The sequence below is a fragment of the Cuculus canorus genome, chromosome 9 (genome assembly GCF_017976375.1).
Source record: "Cuculus canorus isolate bCucCan1 chromosome 9, bCucCan1.pri, whole genome shotgun sequence".
Classification (NCBI taxonomy): Eukaryota; Metazoa; Chordata; class Aves; order Cuculiformes; family Cuculidae; genus Cuculus; species Cuculus canorus.
Genome location: NC_071409.1, coordinates 15058427 through 15083227, shown reverse-complemented (window position 1 = coordinate 15083227; position 24801 = coordinate 15058427). Strand labels below are relative to the sequence as shown.

The 24801-nt window shown below is 51.6% G+C and overlaps 2 protein-coding genes and 2 non-coding genes across 4 annotated transcripts in view; all 4 read left to right on the top strand.

Annotated features, from left to right (window-relative positions):
- Positions 1–15053, top strand: part of NMUR1 (neuromedin U receptor 1) — a 52881-nt gene extending 37828 nt beyond the window's left edge. Inside the window, exon 6 of the mRNA XM_054074102.1 lies at positions 233–15053. Coding sequence (XP_053930077.1) covers positions 233–633 — 401 coding nt within the window. The 3' untranslated portion in view covers positions 634–15053. The remainder of the gene's footprint in view (positions 1–232) is intronic.
- An 830-nt stretch (positions 15054–15883) lies between these two features.
- Positions 15884–23579, top strand: NCL (nucleolin). The gene is made up of 15 exons (XM_054074756.1): positions 15884–16106; positions 16657–16764; positions 17351–17648; positions 17940–18089; positions 18537–18716; positions 18939–19019; positions 19306–19444; positions 19821–19957; positions 20421–20547; positions 20767–20900; positions 21272–21401; positions 21506–21657; positions 22073–22199; positions 22640–22860; positions 23053–23579. The coding sequence occupies exons 1-15, from the start codon at positions 16089–16091 to the stop codon at positions 23133–23135; spliced, it is 2085 nt and encodes a 694-aa protein (XP_053930731.1). The 5' UTR covers positions 15884–16088; the 3' UTR covers positions 23136–23579.
- Positions 19137–19206, top strand: LOC128853098 (small nucleolar RNA SNORD82). The gene has a single exon (XR_008451345.1). It is a non-coding gene; the product is annotated as a small nucleolar RNA SNORD82 (small nucleolar RNA).
- LOC128853099 (small nucleolar RNA SNORD20) lies at positions 21802–21878 on the top strand. The gene has a single exon (XR_008451346.1). It is a non-coding gene; the product is annotated as a small nucleolar RNA SNORD20 (small nucleolar RNA).
- Positions 23580–24801: the final 1222 nt, after the last annotated feature.

Sequence of the window (24801 nt, the reverse complement as noted above, 5' to 3'; positions counted from 1 at the left end):
GAGCTGTCAGAGGAGATGGAGGGAGAGAGATCCTGTCCAGACCTCCAGCCTCTCCACAGCAGGTCAACAAGGCATCAGAGGGCCTTTCCTCTGCCCTGTTTCCTCCCTCCCATGCTTTTTTTGTGCATCCTTTGGTCCAAGACCAAAATGCAGCAGTGCTTGGCCAGGGACCGGAGGTCCTATGGGGTGAGCTCCTATCCCCCAGTAATACCAGCTCTTTGGCTCCCCACAGTTATGCTGGTAGTGGTGTTCGGGATCTGCTGGGCCCCTTTCCACACTGACCGCCTTGTCTGGAGCTTCGTCTCCACCTGGACCAGCCACATGCTCCACATGTTCCAGTACATCCACATCATCTCAGGTGTCTTCTTCTACCTGAGCTCTGCTGCCAACCCCATCCTCTACAACCTGATGTCCACCCGCTTCCGGGAGATGTTCAAGGAGGTGATGTGCCACCCTGGCCACCGCCTGCCATGGTCACGGAAATACTCGCCCAGCATCACCCGTGCCACCACCCACAGCACCGAGTGTGAGCCCATGCCCAGCACCAATGCATTGGCCTCTGACGCTGAGGAATATGAGCTGGAGGAGGTGGAGGAGGGTCAGGCCACCACGCGTGAAGTGTCCCTCTGCTGAGCGGGATGATGCAGCAGGACCAGGACTGACTTTCCCCACCATCGGCATCAATCTGGCCATGGCACCCATCATCCCATGGTGGGGAGCAGGGCAGCGGGGAGCAATGGAAGGGTTCCTGCCTCTCTGTGCCATCATGCTGGAATGACAAGGTGGCCAGGTTGACTTTCTCAGCAGCACTGCTCCAGGACACAGTGATGGTGGCCATGCTGTGCTATGGATGCACTGCAGCTGCTGTGTTCAGCACCAGGACTGGTGAAGGCCAGAGCGTCCCTTGTGGTGCAGGGATAGCTGGCTTCTATGCCAGCAGTCTCCGAAACCAACCCATTCCTCCCAGCCCATAGGGCAGACTCCGTGGGTGCTGAGGGCATTAGGGACCCTGGGCTGTTTCAGGATGCTGTGCTGGAAGGATGCCCTGAAAGGTGCTCGCATCCAGGCTGAGAACCACAGGGGCAGGAGCTGTTTGCATGGGATGGAGTGAGGAAAAAAAGTCTGTAGGTGACTTCTCCCTCAAGATGTCCCCAGAACCCCTGATTTCCTTGCTTGTCCCTTTGATAGTACTGTGTGTGGAGAAAGGGGCTCCTGATGGCCGGTGGTGCCTCCTGGTGCCCAGCTGGAGGGTGCTAGTATAGGTCCTTGCTCCTAGCTTCCCTCCGACTGTGCATCCCTAGGCTCCCAAGGGCAAGGGAAGGTGCATTGCTGCTCCCCCTAGAACTGGAGCCTTCAGGAGAACATGTGGGACAACAGGAGCCCCTGGCTGCCTGCATCGCCAAGGCACAGCTCAACTATGCCCATCCCTACACCTTACAAATATGTCTCCCTTTCTCCTCTCCAAACCCATATCTGGTGTGTGTCACTCTCCTCTGCCGCAGCCCTTTGCACCCCTGGGGAAAGCGGGGAGCCCTTCTCCATCCCTGCCCCGCACAGGCTGGGCCTCAGAGAAAATTAAAAAAAGTCATTGGCCTGATTTGTGCCCCGATCGCATCAGCCAGGGCCCAGGTCTGCTCCCAGCACAGAACTGAACCCGGGCCATCCTGCTGGGAGGGTGACAGGCCAGCACGCACCAGGGTGATGGCCGTTGGGAGTGTTCCCCCTGGATCTGCCGCCACGGTGGGTCTGCAGGGCCAGCTGCGCTCAGGCCACACCAGGGAAGGTGTGAGTAGGATGCTCAGCTGGGGCCAGGGCTGGTGCGGGGTGGGAGCTGGTGCCGGAGCAGTGGCGATCAATCCATTCCCAGACATGCGACTCTGGAAATGTCGTGAAAATGCCAGGGAGCGCGGGCTGGCTGGTTGCATTCCCCAGGGCAGGAAGGCCCCATCAATTAACTGTCTGCAGTCAATGCTGCTGACTTCCCAGCATGCGCCAGGTCCTCCCGCAGGCTGAATATCAAGGCTCTGAAATGCCACCTGAGCGGCTGTCTGAGCAGCTTGAGCTCTTGCCTCATGACTTCCCCAGCCCCGGTTCCCCACAAGCCAGTCAGGGAGGCTCCGCTGGCCTGGCATCCCATGGCCATGCCTCTGGGCAGTGTGGATGTGCCATTGGGGCTCTCCTGGGGTGCCAAGCAGAACTGGAGGAGCGAGCCCCAGGCAGAGCGCTGACAGAAGCATCACTGCTTGCTGCTGCTCTGCTTCCAGCCCCTCACAAGCACATCATTTGGGGCCATGGCCGGGCCACTGACCAAGAAGGGGCAGGATTTGTGGTTTGCAAACTCTCTCCTGCCCCCATTGACCCAGTTCCTAGCTTGGGGGCAGCACAGCTGGCTTCCCCCAACTCCCAATCCCCACAGCAGGATCTGCTATGGGCAAAACACCTCCTTGGCACTTGTGTGCTGCTCGGTGAGGGTGGGCATGAGGCTGCAGTAACTTTGCACTTCAGGGTCCTCTCTCATGTCTCTGGAAGACATCAGCATCAAAGACATCAGGATACATCTATTTCCTCCCCTCTCAGGCTCCCATCGCTGATGGTCCTGGCAAGGGACAGCACCCTGGCAGCTCTGTGGGGCCCCTGGTCACTGCTGCAAGAGTGGACTTGATTGATGACTCCTTGATGACCATTATTACCCCATCTCACTTCACCCGTCTGCTTCCCTGGCAGCAAATCTGCAGGGAATGACTTTTTAATAGGTGCACGATAGCATTTTATTACGCAGCGGTAGCCACCTCTGTGGAGCTTCAGGGTCGCTCATGCTGTGAGTTAGGAGGACACATCCCCCTGCTTGTGAGCAGCCAGATTGTGTGAGGATACGGCTGTGCCCACTGCAGCTTGAGCTCCTCGGTCAGTGCCAGAAGACAGCCCGTATCCCCTAGGTTTTCTTGGGTTCTGGGGCTCAGCACAGCTGCAGTGGAATTCAGGGCAGCCAGAAAGGTGAAGCACTGGCTTTTTCTTCATCCAGCCTTGTGTCCCCGGTTGCCCTTCTGTCTTCTGATCTGGGACTCCCCATCCTGCTCGGCTACCCCAAATTCCCCTCTGAGATGCAGAAGGAGAATGTGCTGCTGAGGCCTCGGTGTGCCTCGGATGGCCATGTGGGAAGGAGGATGCCAAAACACCACCTGGGAGTTCTCACTCACTAAATGATCTTTTTGGGATTCAAGGGACCCTAAAAGGGAGAGAGCTGGATGTCAGAGGCTGGAGGAGAGTATGTGGATGCTGGTGGATGGGTTTGTTCTGGGTCATTGTTCAGAGCTGGGGGAAGCATCTCTCTGTCCCTGCAATACAAAGCATGTGGCCAGGTCCGGCTCCACACTGCCATCTCCTCCCCAAACACTTTGTTCTAAAAGAGCTATACCCCAAATATTGTCCATCCATGCTCCCAGATTTGTGGCAGTGCCTGTCCAACAGCCAGTTCCTGCCTAACCACCTGCTCCCAGCTCCAAGGGGACCCTCCTGCCCCACTGTACCTGCTCAGCACCCCCATGGCTAGCACTCATTCCTCCATAGCTTTCAGCTCCCAGGAGACTCTTTCTCTCCCAGCAGATTGTGGAGCTGCTTTTCCCCTGTGCCGCTGCATGCCCTGAGTGACAGAGTCTCTCTGGAGCTTCCAATAAAAAGATTTATCACCATAGCTTTGGGGATTAAAAAGCAATCCATCTATGAGGCTGCCCTAGCCTTGTAAGGCGCTTTTTTTTTTTTTGTGCTGCGATTGTTTGCAACATACATAGGGTGGTTGTTTCTTTTTTTGATTTACAGAGCCAAACCCAAGTTTTACAGCAATTGCCTCGTATATTTGGAGGCATGATAGACAGCTCTGGAGAATGTCAGCAGATTTTTTTTCCGCCCCTCCTCAATAAGCCAAGGGAAGGGTTGTTTTTGCTTCTTTTGCACAGACATGGTATGGGGAAAACACATACAGCATGAATTTGGCAAAGTCCCTGCATGCCTGGGAGTGAGTGGTCCCTGCCTGGGGCCAGGCAGTGGGGCAGATTTGGGCTCCCCATCCATGGATGTGGCACAGCAACCTTTCCCACCAAGATCTCAGCTTTTGCGAGGAGAGCAGGGAAAATGCAAATGTCAGGAGACCCCAGGGATGTGCTGGTTTTGAGCTCAGCACTGATTTATGGTGCTTTTTGAACCACATTTCAATTATTCCACTTACTCCAGGATACCGGTGCAGGTGAAAAGCTAGCTCCTAGTGCCTACAGACTGGTGATGGGCAGTATAGAGATAGGCAGCAGGACAAATGGACAGGTGAAGAAAAAACTAATTTACACAGGGTTTGATTCTGCTCCTCAAGGACACTCGGGCTCAGTTTCGAGCCCCATGCTGAAGGCAGCCCATCTTCCCACCCGGCTCCTCAGTGGCTTCCCAATAGAGCCAGTACTCACACAGGAACCAGCTTCCAAGGCAGCCATGTGCTGCGGGAGGCAAGGGGAAGGCTGGGAAGAAGCAGCGTGGGGAGCAGAGCCCACCCTTGGGGCTCTGCCTGGGGGGCTCAGCCACAGCTCTGGATGCAGGGGCTGGCTCACAGCCACAGTGCAGTGTGACTGTCACCTGCACTGGGGATGGCTTTCTCCATATGGCAAAAAAACCCCACAGCTCTGGAGGGGCCAGACCACATGCAGAGAAGGAGTGGGCTCAACGCATAGTGCCCGTCCCCACAGCTGTGCAGGGAAAATTTCTGGGGCAAAGTGGCCAATTAAAGCCACTGGATACATTCAAAAGTGTTAAGTTCCACTGCAGTGGGTTAGAAGAGACAGACATTCTGGTTAGCCAACGCCTGCTCCCATTGCAATGTGTTGCTGCCAAAGATGACAGAATTGATGTCAGAGGAGCCTTTATTTGGTTCATGGGGATACTTCTACTTTGGTTAAGAAATTAAAGCAATGCATAATTAGCACAGCAGTGAGTGGATGTAAGCGGTAAGTAAGCAGTAAGCAGCTGGGTGATTGGCAGAGCTCTGGAGCAGGAAGGGACTTCTACGAACTGGCTGCCAGTGGGGCAGGAGGGATCAGACTCAGCCCAAGCCCCCCACATCATCCCTAGGCATTGCCTCTGAGCAGGTCTCCAGGGCTGAGGGATTGTGCCCCGGTGGTGGACCCCGAGACTGACTTGGAAGACAACAGTCTGTAAAGGGCTTCCCCACAGCCCACAAAAGCCATACTGGGAGTCCCTAGCACAGGACTCAGACATCTGCCCTGGTCCCCTCTGTGGGATGTGGAGGGTACCACCTTTCCAGTCCTCATTGAGGTGGAACAAATTCCAGCATGAAGAGCAATGCTGGGATCCCCAGACTGTGAAAAACTAACTTTTATCTGGTTTTGTATGCATTTAGGACCAGTGAAACATGAGAACAAGCTCCCAAGGGCACTGGTGGAAGCCCCTGAGGGGAAATGCCACCCCATGGATTAGGTGCTTTTCCAGAAGGTCAGCTCCTCTTCAAATGCATTTTTGAGGGTATTTGTCTCTGCTAAGGACCCAGTCTGTGTCAGAGTCAGGAAGGGAAAGACAGCCGTCACCTCCCAACTCTACTGTGCCCAGATGGCATCTCCCCCTCTCTCAGTAACCGTTTTGGTACCTGGGTTGACCCCCTCCAAAATGAGTTTGCAATAAAAACAAGTAAACAAACAAGACTTGGACATCAGGGCTAGACCCCAGCAGTCCCTGCTTTAATGTTATTATAGCAGCAGGCTTTAATTACAGGGGTTTATTGCTCTTTGTGCTTATCATAGCAGCCAGGACAAGTTTGTCTTCTCATTTTGGGACTATTTAATGTGACACATTGAAGAAAGCTATCTAAGAGGCATTTGGAAGCCAAACACATCTTTCTTGTTATCTTTCTTGGGCAGGTATAGTGAGCATCTCATATTAAAGACCATCTCATATTAATGATACTGAGACCAGGTGTAAGACATCCCCTCCTGCCCCTCCAGAGCTCACATCATGCATAGGGTCTCAGCTGTCCCTGGGGCTAAAAGCCAGGCCAAAATCTATTTTTCCTAGAGGAATCAGCCTGGGCCTGCCAGGAGGGGAGGACACAGGCTCCCAGTGTTTTTTGGTGGATATGGGACGGAGTGGCTTCTCCAAGGAAGCCCCTCTCCTTGCCCTGGCAGGTAGGCAGCTGTCTGCAGGTGCAGGAGCTGCCAAGAGGCAGCAGAAAATAAAAACACAGAAATAAATCTAGTTTTCCTCAGCTCCTGTGCCTGAACTCTGCAAGGATAGCTGATAAAAACACTTTGCTGCCTGATACTGGCCTGCACAGGCTTGTGAAAAAGCTCAGCAGTGCTGCCCTCCTTCTTCCCCTCCCACCAACCAGAGGTCTACTGGAGAAGATCTTGAGAGGGGGAAATCCCTGGAAGGCTGCAGGGTTACAGCAAGTGGTGGACGAGGTCCTGCTTTGCTCGGAGCAGGTTTTTGGCTTATTGGTCTGAGTTTCTTTCAGGCAATTTTCACCCTGAAACACATCACTACAAGTTGCCTGTCTGGGTCAGATACCTGCTCTTCAGTGTCCTGCTTACAAGGAGAAACATAAGCTCTGACACCACTTCTTTCCTGACATGTCCTACCACCTCCATAACTACAGCCCTCAGGTGATCACTGGCCCAAAGCACCCCCTCACAATCCCTTCAACACTTGGCTTAGTTTAATTTCTTTTAATTTCCCGTCCTTTGCTCAGAACAGCTGGGACCAATTTGCTGCTGCTGTCACCAGAAAGAAATCAAGTTAATGACAAGAAAGTCATTATAATTTAGGAGACTCATCAAGCCTCCCTGCTACATTAAGGAGGAACAGGGGAGGGCGTTGCTGCTGCCTGCACTGCTCTTTTCTCTTATGCCTACAGCCTTTAGACACCCCGATGGCCTGTTAGCAGTCCAGCAATCCCAGGTTCAAGCTGCCTTTTTCCAGGTACTGCCTTGAATTCACACCGTGTTCTGTGCCCCTCTGTTTAAGAGCTCTTTGCTCATCCTGGTGTTTTCGAGTGATTTCTGCTCCGGTTAAAGGAAGATCCCCATCTCTCTCCAGCTCTTCAGCTGTCCAAGCTCATACTGGCCCTAGCTCCAAATCCCTCTGCCGAGGCTGATTTGAACAACTGCCTTGCACAGATGGAAAAGCAAATGGTTTGAGATGGGCTTCTTTTCTATTTTTCTGTGGCAATCCTGGCTTGCAGGTGGTGAGTCCATCTGGCAGCAGCCTGAAACACAAGTCCTGTGCAAAAGCATCATCTGTGAGCCAGGAGCCCTGCAAAATGAGAGCTGAGTGAGGACTTCCTCAGCCCCTGACATGGTAGGAGGGAGATAGGCAAAAGTGATTTCTGCTGTCTGTGTGGTGGATGGATGAATTAAAGACACAGCAGCAAAAAGCAAGAAAACACAATGAATGGTGATAATGGGATGGAAAAATTACACCACATTTTCATCCAGCCAGGGTGGGGCGGTGTGGTAATTGAAACATTTCATGGGGTTTTTTCCCCCTGGAAAGAGGATTTGTGTGTCTGCTCCTTGTCCCTGTGTGGATATAACTGGGAAACCTAACAGCGTTTAACCCTATTCCAGAAGTCATAATTAGTTATAATTAGAAACCACCTTTCCTTGGAGTGTTGAGATGGGTCTGATGGGTCATATTTGTGAGTGTCTCCTCCCTTGCTGGGAGCAATGGACAACTTAAAACAATAGGAAAGACCAGGCCAAGCAATCTGGTATCCTTTCAGTTTAGCTCCCAGAGAAAGCCAGAGTATCTCGAAGTGCAAGCTGCAGGGAGATGTAGTCCCACCAGAGCCCCAGTCTACAAAGGGACTTGCTTCAGCCACATCCTCTCCTTGCTGGTAAAGATGACTTCTTTCCGGTGAAATTTCTCTGGATGTGATGTGGCCAACAGGCACTTGCCAGCATCTTCAGGATCTGCTGGTCTAATTTTCCCTCATCTGAGAGGCTGCTCTGTGTCTGGTGCCAGACCTGCAAAATATCTTGTCTGCCAAAAGAAAGATTTAGGATTTTTTTTTGCAGAAACCAGTGGGGCACTTTGCCACAAGCCACTGCATCACAGCTGTTCCCTCCAAATCCCCTCAGCTGCCTTCGCTCCAGCCTCAGGAGGAGCACCTCCTTTCCACAAGTGAGAGCAAGGGCAGATGGGTAGATCTTGGTTTAGTGCAAATACAGGGCACCAGGGCAAAAGAGAAAGGATTGAATAGGGCTCTCCCTGCTTGGTGTGGTTTTGCACCTTCCAGTGCTACCAGTGCTAAACGCACCTTTTGTTACCTAGAGAGTAAAGGTTTAGGTGATGGAACGCTACACAAATTCTGCATTACTGCAAGTACAACTCAGTGCTCTTTTAGATCCATCAAGGTTTGCCTTTCGCTGGTTGCCCAGGAGCAAGGACCCATGATGCTATCATCTGCCCTGCCTTTGTTAGGAAGTGGGAGCAGCTCTCAGTTCCCAGTGCTCGGCCAATCTGCCGGATCATTTTATCAGCCCCCATGCAGGTTTTGGCAAAGGCTTTGGCAGAAGGTGGATAGTGAGGCCAGGCTCTGTATTAACCCCTGTGCTGATGCTGTTGTCCTGGTGCACAGGAGGGTTTGGACCAGTTCCGTACGGTAACTGCCTGTGCTGACACCACCTTTCTCAGCAAGCAGATTGCCTTTTCTGGTTTAAAGTAGTGCTCGCTTGGCCACATTCTGATGCGGTTAATCCCAGGCAGTGTGCAGGCTCCACTCTGTGCTCCCCATCGTCTGGATAATACTTGTGCTAAAGCAGCCATCTGATTATTGGACATACAGAGTCTGGCAGGAGGTGGGCAGACCCTGCTCATGCCTGCGCTGGTGGCTTGTTACAAAAGGGTTGCTCTGATCAGATTTATCTTCCCAATCCCATGGCTGACAACATCCCAGAGACGTGCCTGGGGCAGCACTGGTTCTCAGAGCCCAGATCCCCATCCCCACTGCTCATCCATCTCATGGCCGAGGGGTGCTTCGTGGAGTAGGGGCTGTCTGCCCCCTCCATGGTACTTCTAGCCCTTCTCTGGCCCCAAGCTCACCAGGAGAATCTCTCACTCCTGCAGGTTGTCACAGCACTAATTCAGGTCCTAAGATTTTTTCACTGCAAGCTCCCATCCCATGTAACTATCATGTGCCTTGGGAGCAGCTCGTGCCCCTTCCTTGCCATGATAAGAGTGATTATTAATGCATTAGTGTTGGGCTGCTGAACCATAATGTCTTTATTGCCAATAGCATTAAGTATTTAATTACCCAGTGGGATGAATCGATGGGCTTCTTTCTTTGCTCTACAATTAAAACTGAACAGGAGAGGTGCAGCATAATTTCCAGCCTACTTTAAGCTTCCTTTGCTCTTTCATGAGCAGGGAGATGAGCTGATGGCTTGTAAGGGGTAGGAAGGAGGGGACTTTTCCCCAAGACACATGTTCTCACCTCCTTCTCAGGATGCAGACGTCATGATAACGCATTCGCCTGGCTTAATTAGACTCTACTGAGTCGTTCAGGACAAGATTTTGAGTCTGACAACATCAACAGTGGGAAAATTATTGCTCCAAGTCTTATTTTTAGCTACAACCATAGGAACTTTGAAAGCAGTGGTTTTAACTTGCACCCTGCCAGTGGGAATTTCCACAGCAAAAGCTGGTAGGCGGAACAGCCCGGTACTGCTGTGACTAGGGACAAACAGCTTGAGAGTGGGCTGGGCTGGGGAAGTACTTTCAGCCTTTATTTTTAACCTCCTTTGGTTACAGAGCTTGCAGAGGAGGAGAGGCTGGGGCAGATGGAGGATGAAAGCCAGGTGGACTCAGCACCCCTGGTGCAGTGCTGGTGACTCCCAAGCTCTGACCTTCCACAGGGTCTCAGGTAGTCTGTACAGCTTGACACCACCCTGGGTCACTTGAGCTCTGCAGGTACGGTCAAATGCAAAGTGACCCTCTCTAAAAACCTCACCTCATGGCTGGACCTCCTGATGCAAGCACAAAAGCTCTTTGGGGTGGCTGGTCCCTCACACTGACAAGCTGGGGGAGGAGCATTGCAAACCTCATGAACGGGGTGGTGGGCAACATCTGTTGGGACAAAACAGCATAGCAGCTCCCAAGGAGAACATCAGATTATTTCCCACTGAGATAAAGAAGCCACCCAGCATGCTTTCCGCTGGTGCCAGTTCCTGCTTCTGAGGGCAGTTTTGACTTGGCTCTGCTGTTGGGCACCTGCCGGCTCCCCTGGCAGAGGTTGGGACAAGTTATATTGGGGAGACATGTATGTGTGTGCCTGGGAGCTGTAAGGGATCCCCAGGAGCAGCAGCACACCGTGGGTCTGCTCTCTCCAGTTACACTTAGCTCTGTCTTGGTTTTAGAAGTAAGGATACGGGGAAACCCTGGATTCACTGTGCCACTCTGCTCACTGCCTTCACTGAGCGGTGGGCACACGCAGCTCACAAGGCAGGGCTGAGCTCATTCCCTGGCTCAGATACAAACAAAAAACAGGGGGATTGGAGGAAGACTCCTGCTTTTCAGGTTTGGACTCAACAAAGACTCATTTTTATGTTTGAGAAGGAAAAAGAAAAATAAAATTCCCCTGATTTAGGTTTATTCCAGGCAGAGCATCTGCCTTCTGCTGGCCACGTGCCCAGGAGCTGCTGTGAAATGGAATTAGCCCAACGCAAGTCTGTAAGCAGGGGAGCTTCCAGTAGGTAAAATGTGAGTGAGCTGAAGCAAAGCCCCTGGTCAGTGCACCAAGGGCTTCTGCCAAGGGCCATATGTGCTGAGCGACAAGCAATTTGCAGATATTTTACTTGAATCTCTTGACAGTCATCCCTGGGGATCTGGTGCTTGAATGGATCATGTTCTCTTTTGCCCTGGCGCTGGGAGATGAATAGGATGCACAGAAATGCCTCGTGCAAAGAGGAACTCTCCACTCCGGGCTGTCTCCACTAAAGTCCTGCAGAGCCTTCCCAGTGCTGCAGGGCAACACAGGGAGATGTGCAATTGTGTGGGATTGTGACACAAGCTGGCTGCAGGTCTGAGATTGCTGAACTGGGATCACCTGCATCTTCTCCCTAAGTTGGCTTCCCCGTGGGTTATAAAGGCATTTGCATGTATGGCTACAAAATACCTCCCTGTTCCCATCTCACTGACTTTCTCCATTGTGATGCTCCCAAGCTCCTCTCTTGCTACTCAACTTGTTCCACATCTTCCTAGACTGTTTTCTTTATCTTACGCCTAATACAAGTCCTCTTTGTTTCAGTCCCGCTTCTCTTCCTTGCACCATTTTTTCCAAGGCTTCACTTGTTCCTTCTGCCAAGCAAAGCCAGAGGGGAGTCCCACCTGTCCTGGAGGCTCTGGGTGGCTGTGTGGGCTTTCTGGGGGCACACAGGCAGGTGGCAAGGTCCAGCTGCCAGCTCCAGGTGAGGGCTGTTAGGGAGAGGAACTGGGCTGCCAGAAGAGACATCTCGGGGAAAATAGCTTCCTCTGGAAAGAGAAAAGCCCTTCTTCTCTGCAGAGTACCAGGAATGATCACTTAAGAGAAATACTTGGAGGTCACAAGGAGACTAAATGCTGCATGTATAAAACTCCTTGTATAACTCAACAGAACTTTCCCTTGTCGAGAACTTTAGGAAATCACACAGCCTCATCCAGGATGGACGTGCTGGGTTATCCCTCACCATCAGCTGGAGCAGCAAAGAGTATGTCTGGTTTCAGGGGCCCATGCCAATCCCTGCAGCATCCCACCTCAAAGAAGGATGCTCTTCACAGAAAAATATCCTGTGTTCTGCCACGGAAAGTTGACTTCCATAGAACCATAGAATGGTTTGGGATGAAAGGGACCGTGAAGATCATCTAGTCCAACCCTCTGCAATGAGCAGGGATATCTTCAACCAGATCAGGTTGCTCAAAGCCCCATCCTTGACCTTGAATATTTCCAGAGGTGGGGTATCCAACACCTATCTGGGCAGCCTGTTCCAGTGTTTCACTACCCTCAGCATAAAAAAATTCTTCCTGATATTTAGTCTAAACTTCTCCTCCTTTAGTTTAAAACCATTACCCCTTGTCATACTGCTACAGGCTCTTCCAAAAAGTTTTTCCCTATCTTTCTTATGAGCCTCCTTTAAGTATCGAAAGGCTGCAATAAGGTGTCCTTGGAGTCTTCTCTTCTCCAAGCTGAAAAACTTCAAGTCTCTCAGCCTCTCTTCACAGGGGAGGTATTCCAGGCCTTTGATCATTTTTTGTGGCCCTCCTCTGGACCCGTTCCAACACGTCTGTATCTTTCCTATGCTGAAGGTTCCAGAGCTGGACGCAGTATTCCAGACGTGGTCTCACCAGAGCAGAGTAGAGGAGCATCCCCTCAACTCCCCACTCCAAGGCACAGAACATGAGCTGGCGTGCATGCAGCCACTTGAATTAAATGCTATGTGTCACAGCAAGCCCTGTGTCACAGCAAGCCTTCATCCTCAAGGGCTCTTCTCTTGGCACAGCCAAGTAGGTAGTGAAGAAAAGATTTAATTAGGCTACCACACAGGCCTGTCTTATTTGATGCCCTGCATTAATTAGGGCCTGGGGAGAGTTTTCTCCACCTGTCACGTATTTGAAGTGAGCTGTGAGGTTGGAAAGAGAGAGGACAAGTGTGTGTCTGGCACTGCTGGGTTACCATCCCTCAGCTGCTCTGTGGTATCTGCTGGGGTGGCTCCGGCTGGCACCAGGTGAATGGCAGGGAGCAGTGGGATGGGATGAGGTGGGCACCATTGGTAGGGGAGGGGGCTTTGCTGGTGGGAGATGGGGATGCTCAAGAGGTCTTAAGTGCACCTGGACTGTCCTCTTTGCCAGGCCGCTGCTGGGACCATGTAGCAGGTGAGCTGCGATACCGGGCAAGGTTGGGGCTAGGGAATGTGGGGCCACATTTGATGGCTTTTCTAGCTAATTTCCTCCTCCCTCTGAACACCCATGTAGGGGTTGGTTGGAGGTCCCTGACGGTTTTCTAGCAGCAGATGCCTGCATAAGCCACAAGTAAAACCGACTGTTCTTGGCTGTTGCTTGTATCTGCTGGGTATCAGATACAAGGCTCACCTCAGTCTCTCTTGTGTCCCGAGATATTCTGGGACAGATGTGGCAGGAGGTCCTGCTCAGCTGCCCCCACGGAGCTGGTTTCGAGACCCACTCGGGACAGGCATTGCAGCCTTTTGTCACCATCTAGTGGAAACACATCCCCCGACCAGGCACAGGGTGAGCAGGAGGTTTAGGGACATGCACTCCCCTCACCTATGGTCCCTATGGGGGTGTCCCCCTACCCCGGGCTGGGTACCCATGTTAGTTGGCTTTTGGAGATCCTCATTTGCCTTGCAGTCCTGGCAGCAGCAGCCGGGCAAGGTGTCCCCAGTGTTGCCAAGCTGGGCAGAAGCACAGGGGACGAGTCTCTGCTGTGCCAGAAACAGTGAATCCGTGGCAAATCCCTCCTGGGGTTAAACCAGCTAAATTCCCTTTAATGGTGGAATTAGATCAATGTTCCCATGATGCAGGCATGCTACAACAGGAGACAGCCATAAAAGCACTGAAAATCCACTTCACAGAGCTGTTAAACTTGCTGTTTCAGTCAAATCACTCCTCTCTGATGCTGCTCTGCAAATCTCCCTTGACCCTGAGATTTCTGGTAGTGCCTGCACAGGAGGAGGGCTGTGCTGTGCTGCTGGGACAGCTTTGCAACACGATGTGTTCCCAGAAAAAGGCTGGCCTTGCTACTGCTCTGGCATCTCCTGAGCAGTGCCGGTGCTGCGCGGAGGTTGTGACCACAAGTGGAATACAGGGAACAACCCAGGCTAGTTGCCAGCGTCCAGCCTCAGAGATGCCAGTGCCAAGGACAACCCGCCAGCACGGGAGCAAGCTGCTGGAGAAGAGATGGAGCACAGGCCGTACCGTGATGGCCCCTGCCAGAGCTGGGAACTGAGGCTGGCCAGCTGCGAGCCTAACCCTTTGCTGATCCCACCACTGGCACTACGTTACTAGACACATACAGTGTCCCAGCTACCAAAACTGCCCCTGGCTGAAGCAACAGCTGTCCCTTTCAGCTGGCAAACCAATTCTCCTGCAGCACAGAGGGGAACCAAGGCCAGCAACAGCATCAGAGCTGTACACAATGATAAAATGGAATTTTGTCACACCACATGCAGGCTCACTAAGGAGGGAGGAGCAATTAGCTCTTGCTTCAGATAAATTCCTGCCAGGCCTCTCCCTCCTCCACCTCCATCACCTTGCATCCCCACAGGCTACCCTAGGTCCGTGTTGCCGCTTCCCCTGGGCACTCAGGCACTCCTGCAGAATGCAGGAACCTGAGCCAGGCGTTGCTGTTTCGCATGCAGAGTCCAGCTGACCTGCACAAGGGGGTTCCCGGGTGGGTTTCCCATCTGCCTGTGCACATGACAAGGGCTGGGACGTGGGCAGTGTCCCCATCTGTTCCCAGCACTCTCCTTCCCTATGCTGGCTGATGGTGGCAATCTTTCCATAGGCTGCCTTAACTCCTGGAGAGGCTGGCTGATCCCATCACCTTTCTGAGCCAGAGCCCTCCGCCATGGCTCTGCCTGCCTGGAAGCTGCCTCCCACCATCCAGCTGAAGAGACACTAGGAGGTTTCCCCTCAAGGGCATCAGGACCCAACATTCATTGAGAGTTTGTGGCTTTTTTCTTAAGCGCTCCCTAGGATCTCACGTTCCCCTAGTTAATGACTTGTCTTAAGCACATCATGGGAAGACAAACTGTTAAGGTCTCACGTGCGTAAGTTGAGGAGCCCCCAGGAGCTGGCTAGATGCCCAGCTTGAAGTGAGAAGGCATGTAAGGCAGCAGGGAAGCCCGGCAGGAGCCGCTTAGGTCGTTGGGGAACACCATGCACAGGCAGGGGCAATGCAGCACTCGGCTCTGCCAGCAGCCTGGCAAGTTAAACAAGGGTGCAATGTGCCACCCTGGGGTTGCTCCAACTGCGACTTTATAGCCACTCGGGTAAAACTTCACAAGGAGGAAGCTGGCATCTTATTTCAGTGAATAAAATAAAAAGCTTTCATCAAGCAAGCAGTTTTATTTTTTCTCCAGCATTGTGCCTTTTCTCTACCTGGCTCCTGAGCCAGCAAAGGGCAGCAGCAGGGAGCTCCTGTGCCAGCTGCTCCCTCACCAGCTTTTGGGGTGCTTCAGGCTGCTCGGGGTGGGGGGGGTCAGTGCCTGTCGGGGGCCGGGCAGGGGACGCGGGGGGCAGCGGCAGCGCTGGGGAGCTCCCAGCCCCATCCCTTCACCAAGGCCAAAAGAAGAAGTAAAAGCACCCCGTGCTCAGGCCAAGTTCCACCACGGGAACCGGGTGCCGCATGGCCAGCCTGGAAAGGCGGCCCGGCATCCCCTCCCAGGCCCGGGACACTCACACACCCTCGCGGGACTCCTCCTCCCGGCCCCGGCATCTCCTCCCTGGCCCGGGACGCCCGGAACTCTTCACCCTTATTCCCACCCCAGCCCAGGACCCTGGAACCCCCTCGCCCTGCCCCGGGCCCCCCGGCCCCAGCCCGGCCGCACCACGTGTCCCGCCGCTCGCCACGTGCTCTCCCGCGGCCCGGGCCCCGCCCAATCCCTCCAAGCCCGCCGCCCAATCAGGGCGCAGGCGCCGCCCTCCCATTGGCTGCTGTCCACCGCTCTCGGGCGGGCAGCGCGTCCTCCCCCCCCGCCTCAGGCTCTCGCTGCCCGTCGGCTGTAACGCGCGCTTCCATTGGCTGACGCCACGGAGCCGACGATTGGCCGAGGGGCTGTAGGGGCGGTGACCGCGATTGGACGGGCGGCGGGGCGCGCGCGGTGATTGGCTGGGGCGGGGCCGCGGGGGGCGGGGCGAGGTGCAGGGCAAGGCAGCGGAAGGGGCGCGCATTCGCTCTTTCGTTTCACTCCCGGCCCGGGTCGCCAGCGCCTCCGCCGCCGCTCCCGCCCCACCGCACCGCCCGCGGCCCGCTCCGCTCCTCGCCGCACGGTCACCCGCCGCGTCTCTTGAGGCAGCCCGGCCGCCGCCCCTGCGCCGCCGCCATCATGGTGAAGATCGCCAAGGTGAGGGTGCCGGGCGGGGCCGCGCTGGGGCGCCGGGCGGAGAAGCTAGAGGCCGCCGCCATGGCGGGGCGAGCGGGAGGGGGTGGATGGGGGGAAGCGGGTATGTCAGAGCCAGGCCGCCCTCCCGCCGCCTCTTGAGGCCTCGCCGCGCTTCGCAGGCCTCGCCATGAAGATGGCGGCGAGGGGAGGGGCCGCGGGCTGGGTGGGAGCGGTTGCAGGCCCGGTTCCCGCTCCGTGCCAGGGCCGCGGGAGGGGGGGATTGGAAGGGATCGGGGTGGGGGGGGGGCTCGGCCTGTGAGGGAGGGGGAGAGTGGGCGCGCGCCGCCGGGGATCGCGCGCGAGGAGCGCGCGGAGGGGGCGGGGCCTCGGCGGCCGCGTGGTGCGGCGGGATGGAGGGGGAGCACGTGCGAGCGCGCAGCGACCCCCGCCCGCACCGGGAGGGGGAGGAGGACACACACTCACACTGGGGACAACCCCGGGGACGATCGCCCCGGGTCCTCGTGCGGGGAGGGGAACGGAGCCTCACGGCACGCGCTCTTTTTTCTTGCAGACTCCCAAGAATCAGGTCAAACAGAAAAAAATGGCGCCTCCCCCCAAAAAGGTGGAGGAAAGCGAGGAAGAGGAGTCATCGGAGCTGGATGAGAGCAGCGGAGAAGAGGTGACCGGGCTAGGCGTGGAGTCAGAAGGGTGCACGGGGTGTAGGAGGGTCGTGAGATGCAGGGGGCACGTAGTGAGGAATCAACAATAAGCAATTAGTGCCTGTCTGTTAACTGGTTAAGAAAAAACAGGAACTCCAAGAAGGAAAGCAGTGTGAGCAAAAAGCTACCTTAGCGGCTAAGACTGTACTGCCAGGCTTTGGAAGGACTGCTGGGATCTTAAAGCCATTCCTAGCGCTGACAAGCAAGTGTGTGATAAGTTACTCCATTACAGCACCAGCAAAAAGTGATTTATCGCGCACAACCCTGGCTAAAACCTTCAAGCTGCTGGGTGCTACTAGAGAGATCACTGGTCTTGCTTCAGGACCAGGGAATTTAGGGATGCTTTGCTGTTCCCTAAGTAGTCTGTGAAAAACATGAAGAAGCTGGGTTTGAGCTTTATTAATTCAACCGATAGGCAGCTACGGTCATTCAGCAGAAACTAAGTCAGAAGGGTATCCTTCAGACTGCTGTTGCTATTTATTTTGTCCAATATTGAAGTAATAGGTTAAAGGGCAAGCATGAATCTTAGACCAGTGTGTGTTTCAGATGGTCCCTCAGAAGAAACCACAAAAAGCAGCTGTTACACCAGCCAAGAAGGCTGCTACCCCTGCAAAGAAAGCACCTACTCCTGCAAAAAAGGCAATTACCCCTGCCAAGAAGGCTGTGGCTACTCCAGCTAAAAAGGCTGTTGTTCCATCACCTAAAAAGGCTCCTGTCCTAACCAAAGGAGCGAAAAATGGAAAGAATGCCAAGAAGCAAGAGAGCGAGGAGGAGGATGAAGATGATGAGGAAGATGATGATGAGGAGGAGGACGATGATGGCGATGAAGAGGAAGAAGATTCTGGTAAGTTACTTTTGAAATATGTGTTCATCCTTGTGTAAGTTCACTAAAGCTGGTCCAAGTCAAGTAATTGAATTTTAGTACCTTTGTATTTGAAAGTTCAGTATGATTTAATGCTTGCAGGAGGGAGTTCCATCGATTAAAAGGTGGTGAGGAAGGAAAAGTGGGGAATCAGTGAAGTTTGGGGGAAAACTGGTTGTTCTTTCTTGAACGTTGCCAAAATCTTTACTAGCACTTTTCGAGTGAGGTTTGGAGGCTATGATTTGGGTAATACCTGCTGTTTCGTTGGTGCAGATGAGGAAGAGGAACCAGCAGTGCCTGTGAAGCCTGCAGCCAAAAAGCCTGCAGCAGTACCAGCCAAAAAGCCTGCAGTTGTGCCAGCAAAGCAAGAATCTGAGGATGAAGAGGAGGATGATGAGGATGAGGATGAAGATGATGATGATGGTACGTGTGATTTAGGAAAACTTTGTTTTGAGTCTTTAAAAAGCAATTGAAAAATGTTAAACTAATAAACCCTTGTAGGGAGTTAGAGAGGGTGTTAATTTAATGGATTATTGGGAGTGATGCAGAATGTGTGCATGTCTCCATTCAATTTAGCTAGAGTCCATCCAGTGTGGCTGAATGGGTGTTCGTTTTGCTCTTTCTGGTAAAACTTGCTCTTGGGGCAATGAGTATTAGGTGTTCGATTGAGGGCTTTTTTTGTGCAGTAAAGCTTGAGGGGAAGGCAGCTTCTGTAAACACTACGAATATACAGAGCTCCTTTCCTGAGGACATACAAACTTAAGGAGGCATGAAAAACACTATTTTACTTCACAAGATCTTTTCTTAGTTTCAAAAAGGGCTTAAGTTGTTCATGAATTTGTCTGAACTCTTGTGCCCAACTTGTTTCAGAGTCTGAAGATGAAGCCATGGACACAACACCTGTTCAAGTGAAGAAAGCTACTCCAGCAAAGGCTGCTCCAGTGAAAGCCAAGGCAGAATCTGAAGATGAGGAAGATGAAGAGGATGATGATGAAGATGAGGATGAAGAAGAAGAGGAGGATGACGCCGAGGAGGAAAGTGAGGATGAAAGTGAGTTTAAATGTTTTTGAGACTATAACTCTGTAATAACAGGAAAGATGCCTGAGCAGAAGTTTTATCCTGTTGTAGTTTTTCTGGGTGAGGAACAGTCGCCGTAGTGGCAAGAGAAGGTCTTATGTGTGACTGGTGTAAGGGTTAGTGCTCCTGTATTGATCCAGTACAGGAAAAGTTGTTTTGTACTTTTATTTCAGTGTTGTTTGTTCTGTATTACAGAACCTGTCAAGGAAGCACCTGGAAAGAGGAAGAAAGAAATGGCCAATAAAAGTGCACCGGAGGCCAAGAAAAAAAAAAACGGATGGTAGGTGGTGTGTGATCATTGAAATGGTGCTGGTTTGGTACTCTGTTATTAGGCTGTTGGGTGAGGCACATAGCTCTGAAGGGACAGGATGCTGAGCGTTTGTTTTTTTTTCTGGCACAAATGATGATAATAAGGGACTTAATACTGAAGTGTGATGTCACTTTTGAGCAGAAACTGATGTGCTAATGTTGCCTGGAGTCTGGCTTCCAGTTCTTTTAATTTCAAAGTTAGGTAAAACTAACTTTAAAAAAAAAATCCCAAACCTGGATTATCTTTTCTTTAAAGGACCCGCTTCAGCTTTCTCTGTGTTCCTGGGAAATTTGACTCCCACCAAAGAGTACGAAGAACTGAAGACTGGCATCAAAGAATTCTTTGGGAAAAAGAATATTGAAGTTTTAGATGTCAGAATTGGTGCTTCCAAGTGAGTTAATAGCTAGATTTTTTGCTGCTTATTTCTTTCAGCTGGCAGTGGTTTGTTTTGAGGGGTATAACTGCTGACACTGCTTTCCCTCAAGATGCTGGGGTGGTTGCTCGATAGTGTATGGAAGCTGGAAGAGGCCACGGTACTGATAAAGAGTATAATACTGCTGCCTGGATTTGCAGCTTCTTCAGACAGTATCTCCCTAAAGAGAGAGCTGCCAGTTCAGTGCAGAGCTTTTGGTTACGTGCGCAAGTTAACTTTTATTAACCCTCTCTGACTTGACCAGTGGGTCCCCTCTCTGGTTCTGGGTTTCTGTTTGTGTTCTCTGCGACTAGAGATAGATCAGGTTAGATTGTAAGGTTAATTCTTCTTTCAGGCGATTTGGCTACGCAGACTTTTCATCTGCTGAAGACCTGGATAAAGCACTCCAACTGAATGGGAAGAAGTTAATGGGTTTGGAAATCAAACTGGAAAAAGCAAAGAGCAAGGAAACAATGAAAGAGAATAAGAAAGGTACAGCCCATCACTCTGAATACCTGTGTGCATCAAAGAAGAGTTGTCATAATCAGGCCTTAAGAGTATCCTTGCAGTGTTACTGGTGGCTATGGTCCTGCTTTTTTTTTAAGACAGATCTTCCTAGTTTGGGCTCTATCAAAGTTCACCAAATGATTGATTGACTTAGAGATAGGCAAATTCAGACTTGTATATCTGGAAATGTGATCCCAAGAAACAGTGCACATTGGGGTGTTAAAGGAGAAATATGGCTCTTCCTGAGGCTTTAGGACCTGTTTTCTGGACTTGATGCCCTTAAGAGAAGTACAATGACATAAAACTGTCGTAACACCTGAAAATACAAATGCTTGTTGTGGTTTATTTTCTGCTGGATCAACTCACTCTGGTTCTTGCTGACCTGGCAGTGTAGATGAGAAGGAGTTTTTAATGTGGTAACGTGAGAGTAACTTTTCTCTGTTTGCAGAGAGAGATGCTAGAACACTCTTTGTGAAGAATCTGCCCTACCGCTTAACTGAAGATGAAATAAGAGAAGTGTTTGAAAATGCACTAGAAGTCCGAATAGTAATGAACAAGGAGGGAAACAGCAAAGGGTGCGTAGCTGAGAGAACTGTTGGGTGTTTGCTGATCCTCAAACTCTTGGTATATTTTGATAAGCTCATCTTGTTAAGCTACCTTAAGGTACCTGCTGCCTTAGGTGTACTGAAAATGCTGATTTTGAAGTATTTTCCTTCCACATCCTTTCCACCCTACTCATTAAATTATTCCTTCCTGAAAGGAGGCATTTGCTTATGTTCTTTTCTGTGCTGTAGGATGGCCTATATTGAATTTAAAACAGAAGCTGAGGCAAACAAAGCTCTGGAGGAGAAGCAAGGCACAGAGATTGATGGTCGTACCATGGTCATTGACTTCACTGGTGAGAAGAGCCATCAAGAACATCAAAAAGGTACATTTTCCAGACAAATTATGTGCATACAAATGACATTCAGGATTTAAATCCATCTATTTCAAAATCTACCAGTTTTCAAAAGTTTGCTAGAGAAGGACCAGTCTGAAGCACTGTAGGGAGACTCTTAAGATATCAGGAAGGGACCGTTTGCCTAATTTATGGTCTGTGTTCCATGTATTTTGTGTTCCTTCTGCATGTTTTGGACAAGAGATGGTAACTAGTTTAGGTGACCAAAACAGTGTTAGCCTTGTGTCTCACCTTGAGGTGAGGAGGAAACGAACTTTCACCCTAGAGAGGATCTTGTGCCTTGAGAAAGAGAGAGCTCTCCTCTCCAAACTTGCACTTACAGCACTGAGTTTTCTCCACAGGAGGTGGAGAGTCAAAGACCCTAATTGTCAACAACCTCTCATACGCTGCTTCAGAAGAGACTCTGCAAGAACTGTTTAAGAAAGCTTCTTCCATCAAGGTGCCACAGACTAACCAGGGCAGGCCTAAGGGGTATGTAGTGCCTTTCTCCTGAGTCCTGAGTTGGCATTGCAGATGTCTTGCCTCTGCAGATCCCTTGTGCTGCTGGACTCACCATGGCCTTCCTTTCCATACAGGTATGCGTTTGTAGAATTTCCCACAGCTGAGGATGCCAAAGAGGCATTGAATTCCTGTAACAACACAGAGATTGAAGGCAGAGCAATCAGACTGGAATTCAGTTCACCGTCATGGCAGAAAGGGAACACGAATGCAAGAGGAGGATTTAATCGTAAGTGTTCCATGTTTGATCACTTCATCTTACAACAGCTGTGGCAGGGCTGCACCATTGATGCAAACTTAAGGCTGCTTTCAAAAAGAAAAGTAAAAGGGACATGCCCATGGAGTGAAAGACTTGCATCATAAGTGAGTGTGCTGGATATGATGACTGATTATCTGAAATGCTGATGAAACCATTACCGAAGTCCTCTAGATAGTCAAGTGCTGATCCAGCAGTGGCTGTGCATTATTTGGCAGTGAGGTTCTAACCGCAGTCCTGAAAAAGTTCTCAAGGAGAACTTCATCACAAACCTTTTGGCCCTATGAGCTGTTTTAGAATCCAGTAACTCAAGCTGGATGTGATGTTAAGAAACAAATGGTTGCCTTGCTCAGACAGAATGATCACTGAATGAATTCTCTTTCCATAGAACAAAGCAAAACATTGTTTGTCAGAGGCCTTTCTGAGGACACCACAGAGGAGACGTTAAGAGAATCATTTGAAGGCTCTATAAGTGCTAGAATAGTCACAGACAGAGACACTGGATCATCTAAAGGGTATGTTAAACATCACTGGGGGTTATCTCAGTTGCTACAGAGAGCCTCACTAACTGCTTTGTGCAGTGCAAGATGTTTCTTGGGCCCATTCAGGTCATTCTTTGAAGGTAGAAAACTGCTTGGACCCAGAGAACAGCTCTGGGTCGATTTGTGGCGGGCAGCGCATGATAACTTCTCAATGAGCTCCATCCTGCCAGCAAATCCATGGCAGCCTATGGATTCGCACGAGAAGAATATTAACTGCTTGGTACTGGCAAACTTGCAATGGGACTCCCATCAATTGTAATTAGCCAGTGCTGATCCACAAGTAATGCAGTCCTGATCTCCCTGTGTGATTGCAGAAGTGCAAGGGTTGGTTTCCCAAGGGATTGCTCTTGAATTACCTGTAGGTGGTGCTACAGCTTATTGAGCTTGACGGTGTCTGTTAACCTGCTTTCTAGGTTTGGGTTTGTGGACTTCAGCTCCCCAGAAGATGCCAAAGCAGCTAAAGAAGCTATGGAGGATGGAGAGATAGATGGAAACAAAGTGATCCTGGATTTTGCCAAGCCAAAGGGTGAATTTCAACGTGGCGGCGGATTTGGTGGTCGTGGTGGCAGAGGAGGCGGCCGAGGAGGAAGAGGTGGATTTGGTGGCAGAGGTGGTGGCAGAGGTGGCTTTGGAGGTAAGAAGAGGCTAAATGCTGCTTTCTTAAGTGGGGGTGCTCAGAGGTTAAACTGGGCTCGTTCTTGGGATTATGGTATGGTGGTGCTGCTGCAGAGTGCTTGATGGGGGAATCAGGATGGGTTTGGAAGGGCAGTGGTGCCTATGCAGGGACATGTGTAACTTTTGCTTCTTGTAATAATTCTCTCTCTAGGTAGAGGAGGAGGTGGCTTTCGAGGAGGCAGAGGAGGAGGTGGAGATCACAAGCCACAAGGGAAGAAGATCAAGTTTGAATAAACTTCCCTTTTTCTTTCTCTTCTCCTGCTCTCTGAGACTATCTGAAAGGACTCCGGGGGTTTTTATTCTCCTTTTATCTTGGCGGAGCCTTCGGAGGACATTCCAAGATGCAAAGCAGTACTGTGAGCCACTTGGAAGATAACAGTTTTCATTTCAAGGAAGAGAGAGCAAGCCATTTTGACTGCTTGCCCATTCAAATGAACTTTTTAAAAAATGAGCGATAGATGTGGGAGTTCCCCCTTGTCTGTGAGTTGTCTTGAATTTATAATGTTTTACCCATGTACAAAAATATTTTTTTTTCCTATAAACTTCTGTAGCATTTTTTGCTGTAAAAATGCAGAATGTTTTATCAGTTGTGCTTCAGCACCCTGTCTCGGACAGATTAAAGGACCTAAACTGGTTCGTGTTACTTCTCTGCCGCTGCATGGAGCAGGGCTGTGAGAAATGGTGTCTCAAGTCTTCCCTCTCTTCAGGTCATTGAGGTGGTAGGCAGCAGCCACTGTCCTGCTCAAGCCCTGTCTGGGTGTGCTTTGAGTGCTTGCGGGCACTCAGAAACCATCTGTTATTAGTGATGTTGCATGCTCGCCAAATTTCTTTTAACGAAATGAGTAAATTGTACTAAGGCCCTGCACCTCAATCACACTGTATAGGCGTTTCCTCTTGACTTGGCCCTAAATGTGAAGCAAATAAATGGAAATGGGCCGGGGGGGGGGAAGTTGCTGCCTGCTGCTTTGGCACAGCACCTGCCTGTGGATGGTCCTTGACTTAGTATGGCTTTCACCAGGGTGGGGATGAAGGTGCTGGGTCCTGGCCCACTCCCTCGGCAGAAGTAGCTGGCCTTAGTTTTCCAGCCTCGTGCTTGGCTGGTGTCCTGCAAGTGGCAGCTGTGAGGTGACAATGCAGCTCTTGAGTGGCTGCAGCGTGTGGGTGCAGAAAGCACAGGGGCAGCTGCTGTTCTTGTTTAATGGGGTTGGTATTGGTGGCAGAGCTGTGTAGCTGTCCCTCCTGTTCTAGGAGCCTCCCCTGGGCTGCTGCAGGCTTGGGTGGCAACTGCCTGTGTCCTGGGGGGGTCCCCTGACTGCTGTGGGATCTTGCTTCCCAGACAGAGGCCATGACCTTAAGCCTCATCTGTGGCTGCGGTTGTGGCTCAGCCTCCTGTGCACCAGAGGGACCAGCAGGTCCTGGGGGTGACTGCCCCTCTGCTCAGGTGAGACCTCAGCTGGAGCCCTGCGGCCAGTTCTGGAGTCTCAGCACAGGAAGGACATGGATCTGTAGAGTCCAGAGGATGGAGCACCTCCCATAGGAGAACAGGCTGAGAGGCGGGGAGACCTTAGAGCAGCCTTCGAGTACCTAAAGAGGGGGCTACGGGCAAGCTGGAGAGGGGCTTCTTGGCAGGAGTGCGGCTGCCCTTGCAGCCCCTTAGGTGTTCTCGCCTCTTTATGGATTCCGGGAACGCAGCCCCTGGAGGGGAACAAGGGGTTCCCTGCCTCTGAAGTGTTTCATGCGCAGCAGTAGGGGAGCGGTTGCAAGCTCGCTCTGTGGACTGAAGGTGCTGCTCCTGCTGGAGATGTGAGGAGGGATGAGCTCTGTCTGCCCCCATCCCCGAGCCTTTGGGCATCAGCCATTTTGGAGCCGCCACCTGGGCCCCGCTGGCAAATGGTCGGAG